Source organism: Neolamprologus brichardi, chromosome 3 (assembly GCF_056152115.1).
Source record: "Neolamprologus brichardi isolate AB-2024 chromosome 3, ASM5615211v1, whole genome shotgun sequence".
In the NCBI taxonomy this organism is placed as follows: domain Eukaryota; kingdom Metazoa; phylum Chordata; class Actinopteri; order Cichliformes; family Cichlidae; genus Neolamprologus; species Neolamprologus brichardi.
In genome coordinates this window covers 27,886,017-27,906,382 of record NC_142106.1, presented here as the reverse complement: position 1 = coordinate 27,906,382, position 20,366 = coordinate 27,886,017, and the positions used below count along the sequence as shown (strand labels likewise).

The window sequence follows — 20,366 nt, the reverse complement described above, 5'->3', positions numbered from 1 at the left end:
CAAAATGTGTAAAAGCTCAAGGAGTATAAATACTTTTTTAAGGCACGTACAAAGATTCAGTAGCAGGAGAGCCACTTCCACTACCTATTTTATTAAAAACACACTGTGCCTCATGCAGAGATATGCCAAGTGTTTAGCCAACAGTTCTTTAGGAATCACCTTGTTCGTGTAAAAAAAAAAAAAAAAAAAAAAAAAAAAAATCACTATTTTATGTCTATCAACCTGTTCTTTGGTATTTTTCACATAAAACAACATGAAATGGGAACAAATCACATATTTACATCAGGCTTCTAGTAACTAAATGCCTAAAGATACAATTTTTAAAAAATGGTTCTCTGTGAAGTCGTCTCTCACGTAGGCAACACTTGTTCACCCTTTGAGTTAGGCTAGTTTTTGTGTTTGAATGACTCACAAGTCAGCGTTTTCTTAAGTGGCTTAAGAAACATGTTTCTCTGAAAACGGTCGGGTACAAGGACTGGAGTGAAAATGAGGTTATAAAAGCAGCCTATGTCCTTCCAGAAGCCTGGAGAACTAATGCTCAAGAGCACTGCTCTTAGCCCACGACTGAAAAGAGGCAGTGGTCTACGACACCGGCAGTAAGTACACAACGACTAATCTGCAAAACTGAAAGTGTGTGAAAGAGAGAAGAGTGAAAACAAACTACAGTTCCTTTTAATTTTATTACAAAAACAAAAACAGAATTTTCAGAATTAACAGTACAACATCATATCTACTCAGACTGACCAAAAAGAAAAGAAGAAAAAAAAAAGAGGAGGGGACAGAGAGGAGGATAAGTGCGAGGGTGAAGTGTGTGTCCGAATCCATTTATAAATCCCACTTAAAAAAAAAAAAAAAAAAAAAAAAAAAAAAAGGTAAAATAATTAGAAAACGTGCATCTGCCCCCTCCCATCCCTAAAAAATAAAGGACATTTTCCCCGTCTTATTACCACAATTTAACAAACATTGACAAAAATGTTTGAGGGAAAAAGTGGACACGGTGGGGAAGACGAGAGGAAAAAAAAAATCAGATTTCTCAGTTTATATAAAACACTTGGCAGAGGAGATGTCAAGTCTTTTTATTTATTATCCATTAGTTAAGAAACTCAGCTTTCTTTAACAGAAAATAAACAATGCTTGCAATAAAAACCCATTTAACCACTCGCGCGCACTCGCAGACACACACACAGACAATAAACCCTGATGGATGGATGAACGAAGGTGGGAAAACGAAGTAATGAATGAAGTGTGGCTGTCCTGCTGGTTCTTCAACATGACACTTCACCGACAACAACTAAAAAATAAACAAAGGGGGCGGTGTCTACGTCTATGTACACGGTGTGTGTCTGAGCGCAGGTGTGTGTCTGTGTGAAGTGTGGGGAGCCGGCCGTGGTGGGAGGGAGGGTCAGGTTTGGCAGTATGAATGGATGTTTGGGACGTTTAGTGCCGTCGCTTCTTCTTGCTCGGCGGGGCTGATGACCGCACCTTCCTCTTCCTGTTGGAGGTGTCCTCGTCCTCATAGTGGCTCTCTCTGTCAGCTGCAGGGGAGGAAACAGAAACAACCATGAAACAGCCCTGTGCTGTGATCAACCCTCGTGGCTGATACTGCAGATTCCTCCACCACATCCCAACATGTGCGTTCAGAGATGCTCGTCTGCAGCCTTCAAGCAGTCTGATCAACAAGGCAGTTTCTCTCAGAGAACTGCCGCTCACTGGATATTTTCTCTTTTATTTTTTTATATAATTCTCTGTAAACTCCAGAGATATTTACGTGGGAAACAACAAACACTTTTAAACACATTTAAATCACTTTTCTTTCTCATTCTGATGCTCAGTCTGAATTTCGGCAGGTAGTGTTCACGCCTGATTGCATCGAGTTGCTGCCATGCGATTAACAGAAATATTTAAGTAGCCAATGGCCAACTAAAAAGGTGTGACTATTGAAGCGCTCGTGAGTTAACAGCCATATTTAAATCTGTGATTCCTGAAGAGACCGTTTGTATTTAGTCACATGACAGTCAGGTGCTGCAGATGTGAAAACTTTTACATGAGTACTGTGGGGTTTGTGTGCATTTGGTGCCCTCTAGTGGCTGATGCCACAGTCTACAAATACAAACCTTTCCTGGCTTCTTCCTCCAGTTCATCCCAGTCTTTCCCACTCTCCTCCTCACTGCCCAGTGAAGCGCTGTAATCTGCATCACACACCCAAAAAAGAAAATCTGGTTCATCAGTGTGTACAAGTGTGAGTTCAAGGCAAAGAGCTGTTCGGGTACAAATCGTTTTCTCAAGCTTTTATTGATCATTTCCTTCATCAGAGGTTCAAACTGGCCCATGGAAATCATACCAGAGTCCTCCGTCTCTGAGCTGTAATCCTCATCACTGTCTTCCTCTTCCTCTTCTTCTTCATCTGCAGATGGGTTGAACGTCTCATCCTCCATTTCTGACTCTGAATCTTCCTCGGCGCCGCTTCCCTGAGGCAAAACATGGCACGCAGAGAGGCATGTAATCACAAAACCAACCGCTATTTTATTCTCAGCACTGTGTTACGACGTGAAAGGAGTTCTTGAAAGGAAAAACTGGGAACATTTTAAAACTGTAAATGTCTGCTTAGGTTATGAAACCATGAACTCACCTCGCTCTCTGGATCCAAGAAAGACCAGCCTCCCTGCTCGAAGAACCCCTCTGGGTCGTCAACGATGGTCTTCATGATCTTGGTCCAGTTCAGAGACTGGACGCCCTCTGTGTACTTGATGTCACAAGAGCTAAAAAGGACAAAAACAGAGAAGAGAAAAAAAATGTATTAATAATCCATCCGAGATATTCTTTTAGATGCGTTAAAAATTAAGTCACTCATTAAATCGACTGGCCTTACTTAAGCCACTCTTTGATAGGGTCAAGGGAGTTCACGGGCACAGCGTTGATCATGGTGACCTTCTTGTTGTAGTCCTTGTAAACAATGACCACGTCAAAGTTCTTCAGGTGGAACTGCACGCGCTCAAAGTGAACCAGCTCCACCTCGTCTAGAGTAACTACAAACGGCGGCTGCAGACGGAGGAAACAGATTTTTAACAGACTGAACTGCCGGCAGGTCACTGCACACATTTCAGCTTTCTTCTTCACAGATTAAACCTTTGAACCGTCTGCAGCTCAGTGCCAGCTGCTCACTCACCCATTCAGTAACATTGACAAGAGAACTGGACGTGGGTTGTAGCAGGCAGGTACTCCTGTAGGGGGCGCCCTGGAACCTGCAAACAAAAGAGGCATGGGCCACGAGCTCACAGGGGTGTCCACCTTGTCCTCGCACGTTTGCATCGGTTCCCGACGGCCTCGTTTACTCACCCCAGGTCTCTGAAGGGCACCTCGAACTCCAACTCCTCTTTAGTCAACGTCTCCACCTTCTCGATGAAGTTCTTGAAGGCCGACTTGAGCTTGTGCCTCATCTCCCGCTCCATCTGCTCGGCGTACAGGTCGTCTCGGTCGTGCATGTGTTGGTGTTTGCCCAAGTCTGTGGTGATCTCGCCCACCTCTGTGTAGAACTGGACGTCCGTGTGGCGTCTCTTACCAAACATGATGGCGTTCTGGAGAGAAACGCAACAGTTTTTAGACCATTTAAAGGGAATCGCTTGGACACAATGAGAAACAGCCGATGAGTGAATACACTGAAGAATTATAGATCACTGAGACACTTATTTAGAGTTAACATGAAGCTCCACCCAGCAGAGTGCTCAAGGTTATAAAGGGGAATGTGGGGGTGGAGTCCCCTAACCCTGCTCAGATGAAAGGGAACAAGCCTGCCTTCAGCTACTCTGAACCAAAGGGGGGGGGTCACCAACCGGTGTCTAGGCCTGTGCGACTGAGGCCTAATACAACAAAAGACCAATTAAGCACAATCTCAAAAATGCCAGACTTTTACAAGCCTCTTTTTTATTGCAAAGTGTTAAGTCTCTGCAAAGTACTGCAACTTAAGAAAATAAAAGTAAGTAAGTAAATAAATAATGCTGCAAAAGCTCACAAAACACACATTTCTATGTTGAAGAACCATGTGTGTTTTTATCGCATTAGTCATAAATGACTGTAGATGCATGTTTGCCCTCAGTAGTTCACCACAGCTGTTCCATCTTTTTATTGTATCCATCTAAATCACTTCAGTTCTCTTTTGTTTTCAGTTTTTGTTGTGCTCTGCATGTTTTTTGCAGTGTGTTTGCCCTCTTAGTGCCACCATAGTTACTGCAGGTCTCAAAAAGTTAAACTCCTTCATAAGAGGTGAAATTAACATCAGCAACACTCCCACAGGGCTCAAATCTGGGACTCTCCACCATTTGACCCTAAACTGAAGCAGCTTCTCGGATGAGAGCTGAAATGTCTTCAAGCAACTTAAGTTCAGACGCTTTTCTTTCCAAGCTCCTTAGATCAACAACTAACCTGACACTGTAAACCTTGTCAAAGTCCCATTTTATTTTTCATCACAGCTCAACTCTAAGCTCTGATGATATTACATCACTGAGCGTTTGGGTTTGTAATATTGATTTTACACAAATATACTTATATACACACACAATGTTAAAATAAATTAAGGGAGCACATGACCATCACAGTGTGGAACAAAGTCTGTGAAAGTTCAGTCTGTCGAGTGAGGAAGCAGAGAGCGCTGTCAATACACTTCAGTTGCTTTGGTGCAAATCAAACTGACAGGACAGAAAAAACAGACCTCCTAGCATAGTTGTTGCTACAGTCTCGTGCTGCCATCAGTGATAAGGACACAAACAAAAACTAAAGAAAACTCTGCGGACACCTGCTGCCCCTGTGATGATCAAGTGTTGCCCTAACCACAGATGAAAGTGAAGTCTCCAGATATTTTAAGGGTGTATTTTTGAATAAGCATACCTTGAGGTGGAAGTGCAGTACGATGATCATCTCACCGTCACACGGCTGGAAGATGGCGTGTTTGATGTTGTTGTAAAGAATGTCCACTTTGTCACCTCGGACCGACGTGAAACGGAAACCTGCGCAGGGGAAGGAGGGAGGGGGGGGAGAGAGAGAGATAGATTCCCAGTTTTAACAACAACATTTCCGAGATTTGGGCATCCTCGTTTCCCAGCATTCCCACTGACTGCTGTCCTCACCATTAGTATGAGCCTCCAGCGAGCCCTGCATCCTCTTCTGTGCGATGTTGGGTCTGATGTAGAGGTCTTTAAGTTTGGGGTTGCTGCGGTTGAGGTTGATGACCAGCGAGTCTTGCTTGACGATGCCCTCCTTCTCCTTCTCTTCGGCCTCTCGTGTTTTGTAGCGCTTCTGCACCTCCTTGATGATGCGGAAGGCGTTCTGCAGGTTGGTGGAGGGCACCGATGTGTCGCCGGGAGCCTTCAGGTTGGACGCCCGGTACGTGCTGAGAGGCAAGCGAGGGAAAGAAAAGGATTATTGGAACATCTGCTCCTTCAAACAAACACACACAGTGACCTGCCAAGGTGTGAGCAGAGAAATCTAATCAGCATGCTGATAGAAAGAGCTGGACAGACTCACATTTCTTTGACGAATGTGGCTTCAGGGTTGGGGAAGATGTTTCCCTCCTGTCGGCCCAGTGAGCTGCCAGGGACGTAGAAGTTGATCCTCAGGTAGGTGTAGTCTCCTTCTACAGACATACTGATGTTCTAAAAGGCACAAACGCAAGAAAAATGTCTGTAATTAAAACCAAAAAGGTAACACAGACTCTTTGTGTACGTAAGTGCAACTGGTTTGGATGTAGTTGTGGTAGGACCCCCCCCCCAATAGAGGGCATAAGCTAAGAGTACCTTGATGGTGGCGATGTGAAATGGTGTGGCGATGCCAAAGACAGGCATGACGACAGTCTCATACTTCTTGTCGATGAAGATCTTCATGTCCCGGATGTCCTTTTCTCTGGGCATCTGAGACACGTTCTTATAGGACACGTTAGATTTCCTGGCCCTGAGAGGAAGCAGAGTTGAGTCGCTTAATCAGGAGAAACTTAATTAAAAGTCAGAATTTACAGTTCTGCTGCCAACTTCTCTGTCCTGGGTTTATTTATTTAAAAAAAAAAGAACACAAATCTAGGCGCTTATTGAAGTTTCTTGTGTGGCGTCCAAAAAACAAATAAAGCTAAACACCCCACACATCTTTTCGCTCACACTCAGCTGACACCGACATCGATCAAAGCAGCAATGAGACAGCCTGTCGCGCATCACTTCAGAGCAGTTCATAACACGTCTTGCACAAAAGCGGACCAGCACGTTGTAAAAGGCACAACTTTTATTTTGATGGCAAAAGGCTCCCACTTCCTGCTTGTTTTGCACTTTAGTTTCACTGAAGCTCGAAGAGTAACAAATCAGACTGCTGAGCAACACCATAAGCGATTTTGCCAGCTGATCAAGGAATGCAGGATTTTTCCCCCCCTATCAACAGGTGGGTTGCGAGAGAAAAATAAGAGTCACAAACACAATCAAGGCTTTTGTGACTTTGCTCTTATTCACACGATCCAATTCAGACACCAAAAAGGTCCACAGGTTATTAGTGTCACACAGGACTTTTACTACCGCCCCTTGCTGGCCTTTAAACACTTTTCCCTAAAGGTTTCCACTTTTCAGCTCAACAAAACTCCAGGTTTTACATCATCTTTGGCAGGAGCCTTCAGCTCAAACTTGAGGTGGTCCAGTTAGAAAAGTAAAATTAAGACGAGTTCAACATTATTTATTATTAATTATCACAATGACCTCGAGGGTCCACCAATAATAAAATATTTATAATTTCAAGTTAAATAAAGTTTACATTAAATTTTTTTTTTACGTCATTTGAAAAAAGGTCTAGTTTGAGTTTCTTTCACGCGTAAACCATCTCAGCTTCACAACTTCTTCCTCCCATTTCCTCGATTTATCGCGCCTCCTCGCAGAGTTTTCTGTTTTCGCAAATGCTCTGAATAAACAATTTGATTGGTTGAGCAGCATCATGTGGGATGAGTTACAATGTAAATGATTGGTCTGTGCGTTTCCTCTGTACAGACCAGTCTGGGTCCAGATCTGGACTGCAATGCACCTACTGGTGTCCTACAACCTACAGCAAGCATTTGCGTGGTTGAGCACTACATTGACTCACCCCACTCTAGTTTAACCGGAGTGGATCTCTAACACATTCATGCCGTTTCTTCACCTGATAGCTTCAGTTCATTATGGATGGTGAGAGTACCGACTCACTTCTGGATCTGCTGCTCTCCTTTCTGCTCCGTCAGACGGCGCTTCGCTTCTTCATTCAAGTGATTGGCCAACTCCTTCTGGTGAGCCCGCCTCTTCTCCTCCGCCGTCATCTCGTTCTAAGTTTGACAAAAGACACAACTGAGTGACCACACGGAGACACCAAGAACATGTTTTGTTTTAAAAACTATTTTTAAAAAAAGGTGGAAAAACACAACACACATGCAGAGAACAGATGTGTTAAAGCTTTGGATGGACAACAAACAGAAACACAAAAGTGTCACTCAAATAAAAATGACAACTTCATTCCCATCAGCAAAGGGATTTTTGAGACTAAACCAGTTCAGCTGATGAGATTTTAGGAAAAAACAATGAATACTTACCTTCCCAAGTAGCTGATAGAGTACAAAGACATTCACACTCTTAGTTATCAAAACTCCGTCAAGGCGGCAAAAATCGCAAAAAACACCAGTCACACACTGAGCGACGCACGCGCCCGCACTTACCCTGGTTCTGTCTGCGAGCAGAGCGGCGCTGCGCGCTCCTTTCCCCAGCAGCTCCTCTGCGTCGTCGACCTCTTCCTCCTCATCCTCTTCGTCATCATTCTACAAGAAGCGAAAACAACGTTCACTTCCTGCTCTCCGTCTTATTTAAATCAGATTCAGCGCACAAAGAAATCCACCACACTAACACTTAAAACATAGACGGTGACAGAAAAGGTGAAGCACCACAGAAAGCATCTGTAACCATGTACGTCAAACATATCTATGAAAAGTTGAGATCTGCATCTCAGGTGCTGTTGCTGAGAATGCACAATATACAAACTATGAATATGAACATCCGGATGGCACATCAGCATTTCCCCACTTCACTCTGCTAAACTGCCCAGGTGTATTTTGTCCTTGTTTTAGCATTTTTCACACACTTTTGAACCCCTCCCTCTTATTTTGAAAGTCCAGTTGCTGCTCCTTCCCACGTTCCCCCCAACAAAGCCTCACGGTCTCCTTTAACAACAACCTGCAGCATGTTCATGTTGCTCTACCACGAAGCTCTCACAGGGGCAACAAACTGCATTTCCAGAGCTGGAGTCCACACACAACAACAAACTGACCAGAGTGAAAGCTCAGCACTGACACATTAAATATTATCACATAAGCTGTTTAGAAACTGAAAGCAGGGCTGTACTACAGGCGTCACTAACCCAATCACACAGTGCTTTTAAAGTGCACCAGGAGTGTCCAAACACTTTCCAAAAGTACCGTATTTATTAATGGGGAAGAAAAACCCCACTTCGTTTTCAGTAACACAAGAACTGTCATGATGGCGATCACTTGTGTTCAAGCCTAAACACAATAAATCTACTTTTTCGCTCACATGTGGAGAATAAAATAACAAAGCGGTCAGCAATACGTGAAACTTCAGTGAAGCTGCTGAACGTCAGCGTCTCAGGCTCATGTTAAATGTGAGTTACTATTGTGTGTATTGTAAGTCTTATCCTTATTTTGGTTGCAACATGGATCAGATGGTGCTGCCACCATTCAGTCAACCACCAGAGCCACAGCAACCCTAAGAGGTGTGGCCCAAACACCTCTGTCCATATAATACATGATTATAAATGTATAAGGACGTAAATACTCCTCTTCAGCTCCTGACTCTTATAGAAAGCAGACACAGTGACCACGCACCTTTAGGAAGATTCCCACGTTTTTGATCTTTTTCTTCACCGGTGTGAGGACTGTGGCGGCCTCCTCCTGTGATACACGCACACACCAGGACATCAAAAAGATTGACCATCATGTTTCAGCATCAGCATGAAGACAGCAACTTAACCAGATGCACACGTATGTGTTTAACAGTGTGTACAGACCAGTCATTACTGTTTTTTTTAATTAACATTTATGTTTTTGTTGCTTGTCTGACAAAGACGTTTGCTGGGATCTACTCCAACAGGGCTGCTTACCTCATTGATCTGTATAGTGTCACCAAGAAACAAGGCGTACTTCTTCTGCTCTTCTTTCTTTGCATCTTTATTCACCAAGTCAGAAAAACCCAAACTGACGCTGAGCACCATCCCTGAAGGACACAACATCTCCTTTAAGAAACTTTCACTAATGCATAAAACCACCTGTGTGCTTAACACAGTCGACAGTCTCACCTTTTTTTAGTCTGTACTGATTTTTGGCGTTCAAAACCAGCGACCCTTCTCTGAACTCGATCCCCATCGCAAAACTACAACAAGGAAACAGACATAAGTGTTCTGAATTTGAGGACGTCCGAGAGAAGAAAGCCCCTGTGGGTACTTACCCGAGGTTTTTGGTCAGCTTCTGCGCGAGCTCCGGCTTCTCTTTCTTCACGTACTCCATGACTGCATTGTACGCGTCACAGATTTTGACTCCTGTGGAGGACATGCAGGAGGTTTACACACAGACAGCACTGACACACTTCCCTCCTGCAGCCTAAAACTCATTAACAAGTTGCAGTTCAAATGTAAAATATGTGATACTGATTTTCATAATGCAAGACAGCCTGATTTTTTTTTTTTTTTTTTTTTTTTTTTTTTTAAACAAAGCAAAAGCACAGCTCCCCCCAAAGAGCGAGGGCTAAACCGATGTCTGACCTTTGACCTTGAAGCATTGCATATGCATTTCTCTGACCTTTGGCGCTGTCAATGAAGGTTAACAAAAATCCTCATCCAGTGTTAGCAACTTGAGCTGTTATATGCAAAACTTGAACATCTTAGACTGTGAGCACTAGACTGCTAACAAACAAATCGACCAATGAAACAGATCACATCCCTCCAAGAAGCAGCAATGAGCATTTTTTAAAGATGCTACTCAGGTGACCTGAGTTTTTGCATTTGAACACAGACTTTATTCCCAGTGCTTCAAACTCTGAAACCCTGCACTGCGCAAAGATTACAGAACAGAGCACAAACCAGCTCGCTCCCAGTTATTCCATTGCCATTCTCCTAAACTCACCATGCTTGAGCTCCTTGAGCAGCTCCTCTTCCACCTGCAGCAGGAAGTTGTAGTTGTCCTGCATCTCCTGAGAGGGGTCCACCATGAGTGTGCGCACCAGGTTGGAGCAGTACGACTTGTAGCGGATCCCCATGGCACACGTGATGGCACCAAAGTGCATGTGGTTCTTATCGCTGCGCAGAGAGGGAACGATAGAGGGTCATTGATAACTGGTCTCTGCTCCTCATCTTGTCCTGTTGACTGAATCTATAATCTGTTAGCTGTACTTAGGCAGCATTTAATAAATCCTAGTGTTTTCCTACCCGATTTAAAACAAACAAAATGTTCAAGAGCAGCTCAGTATTTTCGGGAATATGCTGCTTTGTTTCTGAGTTTAGAGATGATTAGCACAACTCATCTATCTGGGTGCTAAACAGGTGTGTCGCCAGGTATGTTAGCTCGGCACTGAGATCCACCTGAAAGCATCTCTGAAGCTCATTAACACTCGAATACTTTAATTCACATCAAAGATTAAACCGTAAAAACATCAAGCTGTGGCTAAAGACTCATAAATCTACTCATCTAATGCTGCACTACATGTTCGCCATAAAATGAAAACTTTTTTTTTTTTATATTCAAGACTGCTGGATTTCTGCAAAAATCCTGATTTTGGATTTCTTTAAGTTTTTACTCCTTGAAAATCAACTAGGACCAACCCTGAAGCTCTTGTGAACGTGAATCTTAAAGAGAGCTTTGTTTAAAAAATTAATTTTAAAAAACAAAACAATAAATTAATACATTTCCAGCACTACCAAAACCAATTTATTTAATTGTGACAAAACCAGCTGCAAATGCCTCCTGGCTTTAAGTGAGACTGGACCTGAACACACCTGACCACGCTGAACTTGAGACTGTAGTTCCCGCCGCTCTGGATGATGGGAGGATAACACATCTCCACGGTGGACGGATCCGCACCGCCCAGGTACTTCTTTTCCTCGATGGCCTTCTCCACCGACTCCGCCAGCTTGCTGTGACGCACTTTCTGTTGGAGAGGATCAAAAGATAAAAATAAAGACGTGTGGAGGCTGCTCCAGTATTAGTTACACCTTCAGGGACAGAGTCTCCAAAACTAATCTGAGAGTGTTTGTGCGTTATTACAAACTGTGCTACACTGGACCTTCATAATCTACCAATATACTGATGACCGAAAAGTGATGCAAACACTATGATATGACATGGATAAATTGTGTCTTAAGCTGTTCTGAGCACTGAAAGCAGACAGCAACACACAGCTTGAAACCACAAAATGACACCGAATCCAGCTGCTCCTCCCCCCTCACCTCATCAGCATCAACAATCTCCATCACGCGCTCCTTGAAAAACTTTGAGTAAACCTCGCTGGTGATGGCTGCCGCTTTCTTCATCAGGGCCAGCTCTCCGTCTTCCTTCACCGCCATCGTGTAGGCGACCACAGCACTGATGTCCACCTGCAGACAGAAGCAGAGTACATCTGATCACGACTGAAACGGGAGCATAACATTCACAGAGCTGGCCGATGTGTTGGCATCGCGCCTCACCTTCTCCAGTCCCTCAGCAGAAAGCGTGTCATTCCAGCTCTTCATGTACTCTCCTGGGAATTTGTCTTTGCTGAACACACCCACCGTCTTGCCCTCTTTGCTACCTCTGATCGCCTCGATCATCTTGTCAAAGTTGGCCTTGTTGCTCTCGTTCTGAAAGACAAGTAATACACTAATAAAAGGATGAAAGGAAAAAGAAAATCATTTTTAGCACACTCCGCCTTCCCCTCCTCCAAGGCTGTTCGATTTAAAACCTTTTAAATCCCACACAAGGCATGTGTTGACCACCGACGAGGTAGAACACAGGCGCTAATGTTCCTCTTTAACGTTCAGCACATTCGTGGAAACTTTGATTCCTGCCAATCCCAACATAGTGCTCTCTGCAATCTGAAAGAAACCTGCCTCTCCCGTCTCCACCCGAGTGCAAAACCATCACATCTGAGTCATCTTCTCTCCACACGACCATCTCCTCTGTGCCGGCTGCATCTGGCGTGGTCTCTCGTCTCCAGCTACAGCCTGACAATTAACCACAGTCCTTTCGTGGAAGTGGCAGCCACATGCATGAGAAGGATGCAGTTTTTGAAGTATGACTACTCCACCCTCTACAACCCTTGCTTTTCTCTGCAGAAGGCCCTCAAAAACAAGCCCTCCACCTGCTTTGAGCAGTTTGAGCATGCAGGGGGTGTCCAAAGAGGAGGAAGGACGTGAGAGAACCGCGTCAACCCAAGATGTTGACGTGACAGCTTGTGCAAAACCTCACTGGACTGCACCTCTCTAGAGCAGTCACAGTGTAGTCAAAGTGCAGAAAAAGGTAGAAGAGGAAAAAGTGCTTATATGAAAAAGGCTTGTGCTAAAAAGCTCAAAATAGAAAACTGATACAAGACCAGTCCATCTGTAGGATCATGACCGCTGCCTGAGTCCTGCTCTGCTCCTCTCATGGAGTATCTATCACCTATGAGTACGACTCTGTTACAAAATAAACTGCCTTGGAATTACTGCTGTTGTAAATTAAAACGAGTAATAATAACAACGCACATGCAATGAAACTAGATTTGAAGATGAAAGTCAGCAGATAAATACGTGTCTAAAAATCTTCATACCCTCCAAACTGAACCAGCTATTAGTTATTATTAATCTCTGGCTCTCTTCTTCCTTTCACCACCAAATATTCATGGTAGATCGCTGCCCCTCCCTTCTGCCTGGTTCTGCCAGAAGTTCTTCCTATTACAAGGAAGTTTTGCCTTCCCACTGTCGCCAAATGCTTGTCATGCGATTGTTGGGGTTTTCTCTGTAGTACTGCAGGAGCTTTACCTTACAATAAAAACCACTTTGAGATGACGGATGAGAAACAAAACTGCATTGGATTGAACAACATGTGATTTATAAAGAAAAAAAAAAGTCTGAAGAACTCAAACCACAAAAGAAGAAGCTTTCCATTTTTCTCAAGCGCTCGATAACAAATCAGATTCCTCTTTTTGGATAAACCTAGCCATTAACAAAAAAATAAATTAAAAAAAATCACACTCTCTCACTAACTTCCATGTGTGTGTATATGAGGCGACTTCACGTGCGTTACCTTTTCTCTGGTGAGCAGGGTAATGGGCGGGACACCATTGGCATTCTCATTGCCTTTAGTTATAGCCACCTGCTTGAGGAAATCCACCTTTTTCTTGCTGGCGAGGAAGATGATTTTGGTGTCACAGAACACCATGATGGTGTCGGTCAACTCGTAGCCAAACAGCCACGTCTGAGAAAGAGAAAAAAAAAAAAAAAGGGGGGGGGGGGGGGGATCCCAGTACAAATTTAAACACGGACTCGCTGGAGAAGCTTGAGGGCTGTTTTTTTATTTTATTTTGGGGGGGAATTGGGGAGGAGGGGGTAAATTCTTGCATTTGGTGGCGTTTTACTGTTTTGGAGCTAAATAATGAATTTTTACTTGAATAACCCTCAAGGACAGCTGGTTGTAGATGCATATTACATTTGCTTTTCTGGAGGCACAGGATGCAACAGCTCTGTAAAATGTTTATCTAATACAACGTGCTTGAGGACTTTAGAGAACTACAAAAGAGATTTAAGCCACACCCAAGATGAGTCAATTTTGTTAAATTAAGTTTCAAATACTCAATGGCAGCTGAGATTCTTGCAAAAAACAAATAAAACAAAAAATAAAAATAACAGCTCATTAAAGTCATTTGAATAGCTCAAACTGACTGCAGTCACTCTGCAACAACCATTTCCCTTCCTAAATGCACAGAGGAAGGTGTTGCCTTCCTTTCACATGCTGCTCCACACTTACCTGTATGGCTGTGGATTTGGCATACACAATTTCCTCATCAACCCCCACAGACACCACGATAGCGTCGACTTTGCCAAACTCATCTTCTCCCTTCTGCAAAACACAAACATACACACAGTTTGATGTCACGCATGAGATGATAAAGAGCATATAATGAGGTCCACAGTGAGGTGCTCCTACTCCATCTGGACTTGTTCTTTGGGGAAGTAGTGGCACAACCACACAACTCAAAGCTAATCCAGTTTATCATTCAGGATATCCGGCTATATTATGTTAAGTCCTATTAAAGGTGCTTTAGAGGCTTTAAATGGTAGTTACAATGCACATGAAACAGTTAAGCAGCCTGAGAGCGTGACATGGGGTCAAATATGAGCTGAAAAGTCAGCAACAAGAGCAAGCAGCTCTTAAAATGTACTTCAACCTATGAAAAGAGTGTACTTAAGATTAAAATAATTCACGCAGGAATCCTCAAACAAAGGTGAGAGCGGTAATAAAGAAAGCAGCTCTGGACATCTTGCACATGTCACCAGGATGCTGGCGTTACTTTCATGCTAACTAGCCAGCTAACGTTAGCATGCAGCCAAGTGCGAAGTGACAGTAAATGTAAACAAGTGGTGCAGTTAGCCACCTGTCAGGCACATCTATGTGCCTGACGACCGTCACAGCACGGCTTCATCTCAGTTTAAGTGTTAAATCAGAAGTGGCTGGTTTATTGCACAGTTAGCCGCTCGGCTAATAAGTTAGCTTGGAGTAAAGTTAACATGCTAGCACGCTAGTTAGCGTGGTGAATGGGGCGATTTTGGTGCGCTAACCAGAGGCAGCCAGCCTGCCAGTAGAGACAAGAACAAAACAAAATAAGGGTGGTGCAAAGGTTGGGTTCGTGTGTGAAATAAAAAGGAATAAAAGAGCTTAGGTGGCTACCAGTGTTCGCCCTGGTATTGAGCGAGGGACACATCACCGTTCATCCCAACAACAGTGCTCTCGCTCGGGCAAGAAAAACGCGGCTAACTTGTCGCCAGCAGCTCCACTTTTCTCCACTAAAGCACACCGAGCGGACACACGCCTCACATCAACTACCCCTTTACTATATTTTATTTATTTTACCTTCCAGTTGCTGTATAGTCTCTTGATCCGGCGGTAGTATGCGTCCTTATCCAGGTTTACCGCCATTGTGAGCTCTCCGTTTCAAACTCCAGCTCCCGGCTTCGCTTCGCAGCAGGCCGGATGAGGATGATGAGCAGTGTCAACTAACAACAACGCACTTTCTTTCCACGCCTGCTGGGCTCCAAATACCACCACGAGATGCTGCTGCTTCCCTTATAATTATACAACAGCGGCCCTCTGAGCTGAAGAGACATGTAAAAACACAGCGCACGCTAACCTTACAGCCCGCTTTCACCTGCTTTAAAACTCGCGAAATTATTAAAATTGTATTTTTTCCCACCTCCTACTCGACACACACGACCACGTACACACCAATCTGTTATAATTAAGTCCACAGCACCCCCCCTCCCCTTCAGTCTTTTTTTCCTCCCTCCCCCCTCCGAGACTTCACACATCATATTTTATAAAACCATTTAAAACCGTAAAACATAACATAACGCTTCATTATATTTTCACACCAACCGAAACATAATAGAAAAAACAATCGCGTTATTTCACCTCGATTCAATTTTTACTTTCTTATTTTTTATTTATTTTATTTTATTTTAGTATTATTTTTTGTGGCGCATTTCACACATTATCTGCACAACAGCACCCCCTGTCTAGTGTTGACCACGCTGCATTTCCCGCCACCGCGGTTTTCCCGCCACCGTCATCAAACGACTCATTTGACGTAATTCTCGCGATACCAGCAGTGGTTACGTATCGCCCGTGAAGCTCTCCCAGTTCAATTCTTTTTCTCTGCAGGGTGATGTTTTATATGACATTCTTTGTCGGGTTTTCATTGACTAAAATTAACGCAGATTTTTATTTAATTTATTAGTTTTATATGTTTGTGTGCATACATTAATCATGGGCATGAATATCACCTTTGGGACATTTTATTATTCGGTAGAACCGTTTTTCTTCCAGGGTGGCATGATTGTACAGCATGATTTAATTACCTTCAAAAGAAGAATTGGGTACACAAGTCTGAATTCATTTCGGGGGTGTTCTGATTCATACAGCGTGAACAGTATTCATTCAGGCTCAAATGTACAAAAACACACAAATGTTTTAATAAGTGGAGCTGAATGTCTTAACGTACCGAGGTCTATTATATAGCTTGTTTTTATTGACTGAGTAGACCTGGTATTTCCGTTTTGCAGAATAAGGAAGTCATTTTTTAAAGACGTTAATGAATGTTAATCAACATGTTTTCCTAATAATAATTATTCATTAATAAACCTTATTTTTATTAATATAATAATATTTATAATAACGATACCAATTATATTATTGAAGCTCATCTTTACTGTTATATCACATTCCTCTTTAATTTTTCAATTCATGTTAATGAACATATTTTCCTACTTCAAGAGAACCATCAAATCCACTTTTTATCAAATTTAATATTCTCAAATTTAAAGATTGGTTAACCTCAGACCTGCGCAAACAATATACAAAGCAGCAAATAAATCTTTGTCCCACAACATTCAGAACTTGTTCCAAATAAGACCAAATACTCATGACTTCAGAGGAATCCTTATGTTCAGCAAGCCAGTGGACAAATGTAAAATATCAGAGTATTACAGTCATAGGAGTTAGTGTGTGGAACACCTGTACAGATGAAATCAGGAAAAGTACATCAATACAAAATAATAAATTGCATCAATATAGGAAATCTTCCTTTCAGTGACTGAGTTGTCTCATTGTGTCCTCATTTTTATACATCAAGAGCAAAATACCCCAATAAAGTATTATTGGGATAACATGTTCATGTGTGGCATGGTGGCCAAGTGGAAAGGCGTTGGTCTCGTAAACCAAAGATCATGGGTTCAATCCCCATCCGTGCGGTACAGTGCTTAAAAACCTGTTTGATTCTGTACTTGGGTGATGAAGTTGCTTTGAGTGGTGCAAACACTCTGCTCCCAGAAACACTAAAGAGGACTTTAAACATGACTGTGGTGCAACAACATCACTATTGCTGGCGCTTTGCTCAGTGTGAGTATCAGTTTCCTTTACTCACAGGTTTATATATTTAACAGAATATAACACACGTTGTGAAGAGTCAAAGTGGACGATCCAAACAGGATATCTGACAACAGGAGACATTCACAAATGCATATTTACACTGATAATTCATATTAATGTTAATAATGACAAATTAAATAATTGGTTGAAACAATAAACGGAAAGGAGAGTCTTCTAGTACGACAATCATTTTTGCAATTGTTCATCCAAACACTATGTTTCCAAAAAACAAACCCACAAACACACTCATCTAAAAGAAATTCATTGGACTAAAGTTTTAATGCACCTGCAACGTGTTTATTAAAATTGTCTAATGTCTGCGACGGCATCTTCTCCCACGTCAGCGGACACCGGAGGCCTTGTGGGGTCTCCTGCGTCTGCGAACGGGGCGAGTAGTCCTCGCATGTTTGCGTCAATACCTGCGTCGTGGCATTGTCCGAAACAGCGGCACCTGCTCCATCTCATGGGTTCTATTTCACCTGTCACTATTTATGATGCTATACCTTGTTTATAGCGTAATATCTGAACTGTGATGTCATTGTGAAGTCACCCTGCAATGTGATATCAACTGAAAGCTCATAACTGAAACAGATCAGTCATTTTGTTGTGACCATGTAAACAAGCATGGATGCAACCCTTTCTCCACAGCGACTTTGGTAGAATAAGAAAAATCTTCTCTGTTAATTGAATCTTCTGATTAGAAGCAAAGCAGTGTATAAACACACATCCATGCAGAGTGTTGTCATTAACAGATTAAAGTTTTCCATCACATTTTAAGTCAATATTATCATTTCAGAATAAACTTTGTCCAAACTAAATTCAAACCTAAATAAAGAGGCGGATTCTCACTCTTGGTCTCAGACTCTCGGGGCTCCACTGCATATCAGAAAAGATGTTATACCTCCTTTAGCACACTGATATGACAAGTTCAGCTGATGTTTCATCAGAAAGAGTCTTTCTACAATAAAAACCTCCAGGAAGTATCGGATCAGTATTTAAAATCAGCTTAACATCATGGAAGCAGTAAAGCAGAGGGAATAGGAATGAATGGCACATGACAAGAGAGGAGATGCTTCATCTGTAAATTATTACAGCCAACAAGGCAGCTTCACACAGCACTGCTTTTCAAATGAAGTGAAAGGTTTTCCAAGAAGGTCAAGATTCATTCATTACTGAATCATTAAATACTACACATGAATCAGAATCAGAATACTTTATTAATCCCTAAGAACCTTTGTCATGCAGCCACTTTAAAGTTACTTACACTGGAAACAACATCAGCAAGAAGAGATATAAGGCTGTGTGTAACTGTAAAATAAAATTACTATGATTTATATGCAATGAAATAATATAAATCACACACCAAAGTACACACAGGACGTTTTGTTAGTAAGTTACAATGCAGACACATTCAATTCAATTCAATTCAATTTTATTTATATAGCGCCAAATCACAACAAAAGTCGCCTCAAGGCGCTTCATAGATACAGAGAAAAACCCAACAATCATATGACCCCCTATGAGCAAGCACTTTGGCGACAGTGGGAAGGAAAAACTCCCTTTTAACAGGAAGAAACCTCCGGCAGAACCAGGCTCAGGGAGGGGCGGCCATCTGCTGCGACCGGTTGGGGTGAGAGAAGGAAGACAGGATAAAAGACATGCTGTGGAAGAGAGACAGAGATTAATAACAGATATGATTCAATGCAGAGAGGTCTATTAACACATAGTGAGCGAGAAAGGTGACTGGAAAGGAAAAACTCAATGCATCATGGGAATCCCCCGGCAGCCTACATCTATTGCAGCATAACTAAGGGAGGATTCAGGGTCACCTGGTCCAGCCCTAACTATATGCTTTAGCAAAAAGGAAAGTTTTAAGCCTAATCTTAAAAGTAGATGCACTGCAAAGGACATTTAAAAACATAATGCAATGACATTTCATCATGTTTCATTTAAACAAGTTAAGAATCAAGCAGTGAATTGAGAAAACATTTGTTCTGTTTATAACAATTACAAAATGTATGGTTGAACACAGATGATGCAATTTACTGCACATAGAAAATGATCCTAACTGTAGAAAAACATATCCTTTTCATTTGACAAACACTTGATGATACAAATGTGTTTGCAGTGACTGACTCGCCTGAGCCACAGGTTAAAAGGTTAAAGGATGTTTATCGTCTCACACAGCATGCTCTTTGAAACTTTTTCAGCGCAGCAGTTTGAGAAAATATCATAAGCTGTCTGGATATCACCGGTGAGTGTGTGAGTCAGCGGTGTGAGCAGGAATTCCTTTAATTACGTCACAAACAAGCTCGGATTATGAATGACTGGGAAGAGTTACGCTCAATGGTTGCCATAGGGCTTTGGAGTTGTCACACCGCAATGCATTGTGGGAGCACGGCACCATTTTAGCAGGCCACAAATCAAAACAAACACACTGTGTTGGAAAGAAGACTGCTACAAACCATACTTAAAAGCAGCTCAAAAGAAAAAGGACTTTATAGAGTCAGATTGCGTCCAGATGCAAAGACGGTACTTGCAAAAAATAGCCTGCTTTGGAAATGTGGACCCGTATGAAATACGGCAGTGGAGTAGAAACCCTGAAGAACAACCGGTATTGACGGAGCCTGATATATTCTCGTACCTTGTCTGTGGAGTCAGCGCATACACGGCGAACCAGTTTATAAATTGGTCTTGGCTCATTAAAGTTGTTGTCTTAAATTAACTTTGTGTGTTTCAGGTACTGCACTCTCAAAGACTGAATGAACCAGCATTGCGGGCATGTGTCATAGTGAGCATCACAGGGAAGGTTGAACTGCAGCTGTATGGCCGGAGTCGTGGAGACCTGCAGTCGTGTCGCTGCTCTTCTGTTTAAAGTAGAAGCAACAGTGTTGATCGTGGCACAAGGACTGTTACAGATGAACCTGCATGCTGGGTTTTGCTGGGTGATATGACCAAGATACAGCCAGAGGTTGGCCATAAGATAGACTTCTCCTCTTCAGCTGCCCAAAAAAAGGCTCTCAATCAAAACATAAACAGACCATCCGTAGTGACAGGTACAAGAAGCCGTCCTCAAAACAGAAAAATTCCACCTGTGGAGGAGTTGGATCAACTGATGGGAAAATATTTCTCCAAGCAGAGTTCTGTTCTGAATAACCCATAA

The 20,366-nt window shown here is 42.6% G+C and overlaps 1 protein-coding gene, 1 non-coding gene and 1 pseudogene across 2 annotated transcripts; 2 read left to right on the top strand and 1 right to left on the bottom strand.

Annotated features, from left to right (window-relative positions):
* Positions 1 to 661: 661 nt before the first annotated feature.
* Positions 662 to 15,521, bottom strand: supt16h (SPT16 homolog, facilitates chromatin remodeling subunit). Its single transcript, XM_087835725.1, has 24 exons — positions 15,131 to 15,521; positions 14,027 to 14,119; positions 13,307 to 13,477; positions 11,731 to 11,883; positions 11,494 to 11,640; positions 11,044 to 11,195; positions 10,175 to 10,347; positions 9,501 to 9,591; positions 9,352 to 9,425; positions 9,157 to 9,269; positions 8,882 to 8,947; positions 7,703 to 7,801; positions 7,200 to 7,315; positions 5,787 to 5,940; positions 5,518 to 5,645; positions 5,121 to 5,383; positions 4,882 to 5,000; positions 3,337 to 3,575; positions 3,167 to 3,242; positions 2,870 to 3,039; positions 2,630 to 2,759; positions 2,342 to 2,468; positions 2,115 to 2,189; positions 662 to 1,535 (listed from the first exon to the last, which is right to left on the bottom strand). The coding sequence occupies exons 1-24, from the start codon at positions 15,194 to 15,196 to the stop codon at positions 1,438 to 1,440; spliced, it is 3,093 nt and encodes a 1,030-aa protein (XP_087691851.1). The 5' UTR covers positions 15,197 to 15,521; the 3' UTR covers positions 662 to 1,437.
* Positions 15,522 to 16,954: 1,433 nt separating this feature from the next.
* On the top strand, positions 16,955 to 17,030 carry trnat-ugu (transfer RNA threonine (anticodon UGU)). The gene has a single exon. It is a non-coding gene; the product is annotated as a tRNA-Thr (tRNA).
* Positions 17,002 to 20,366, top strand: LOC148104116 (uncharacterized; annotated as a pseudogene).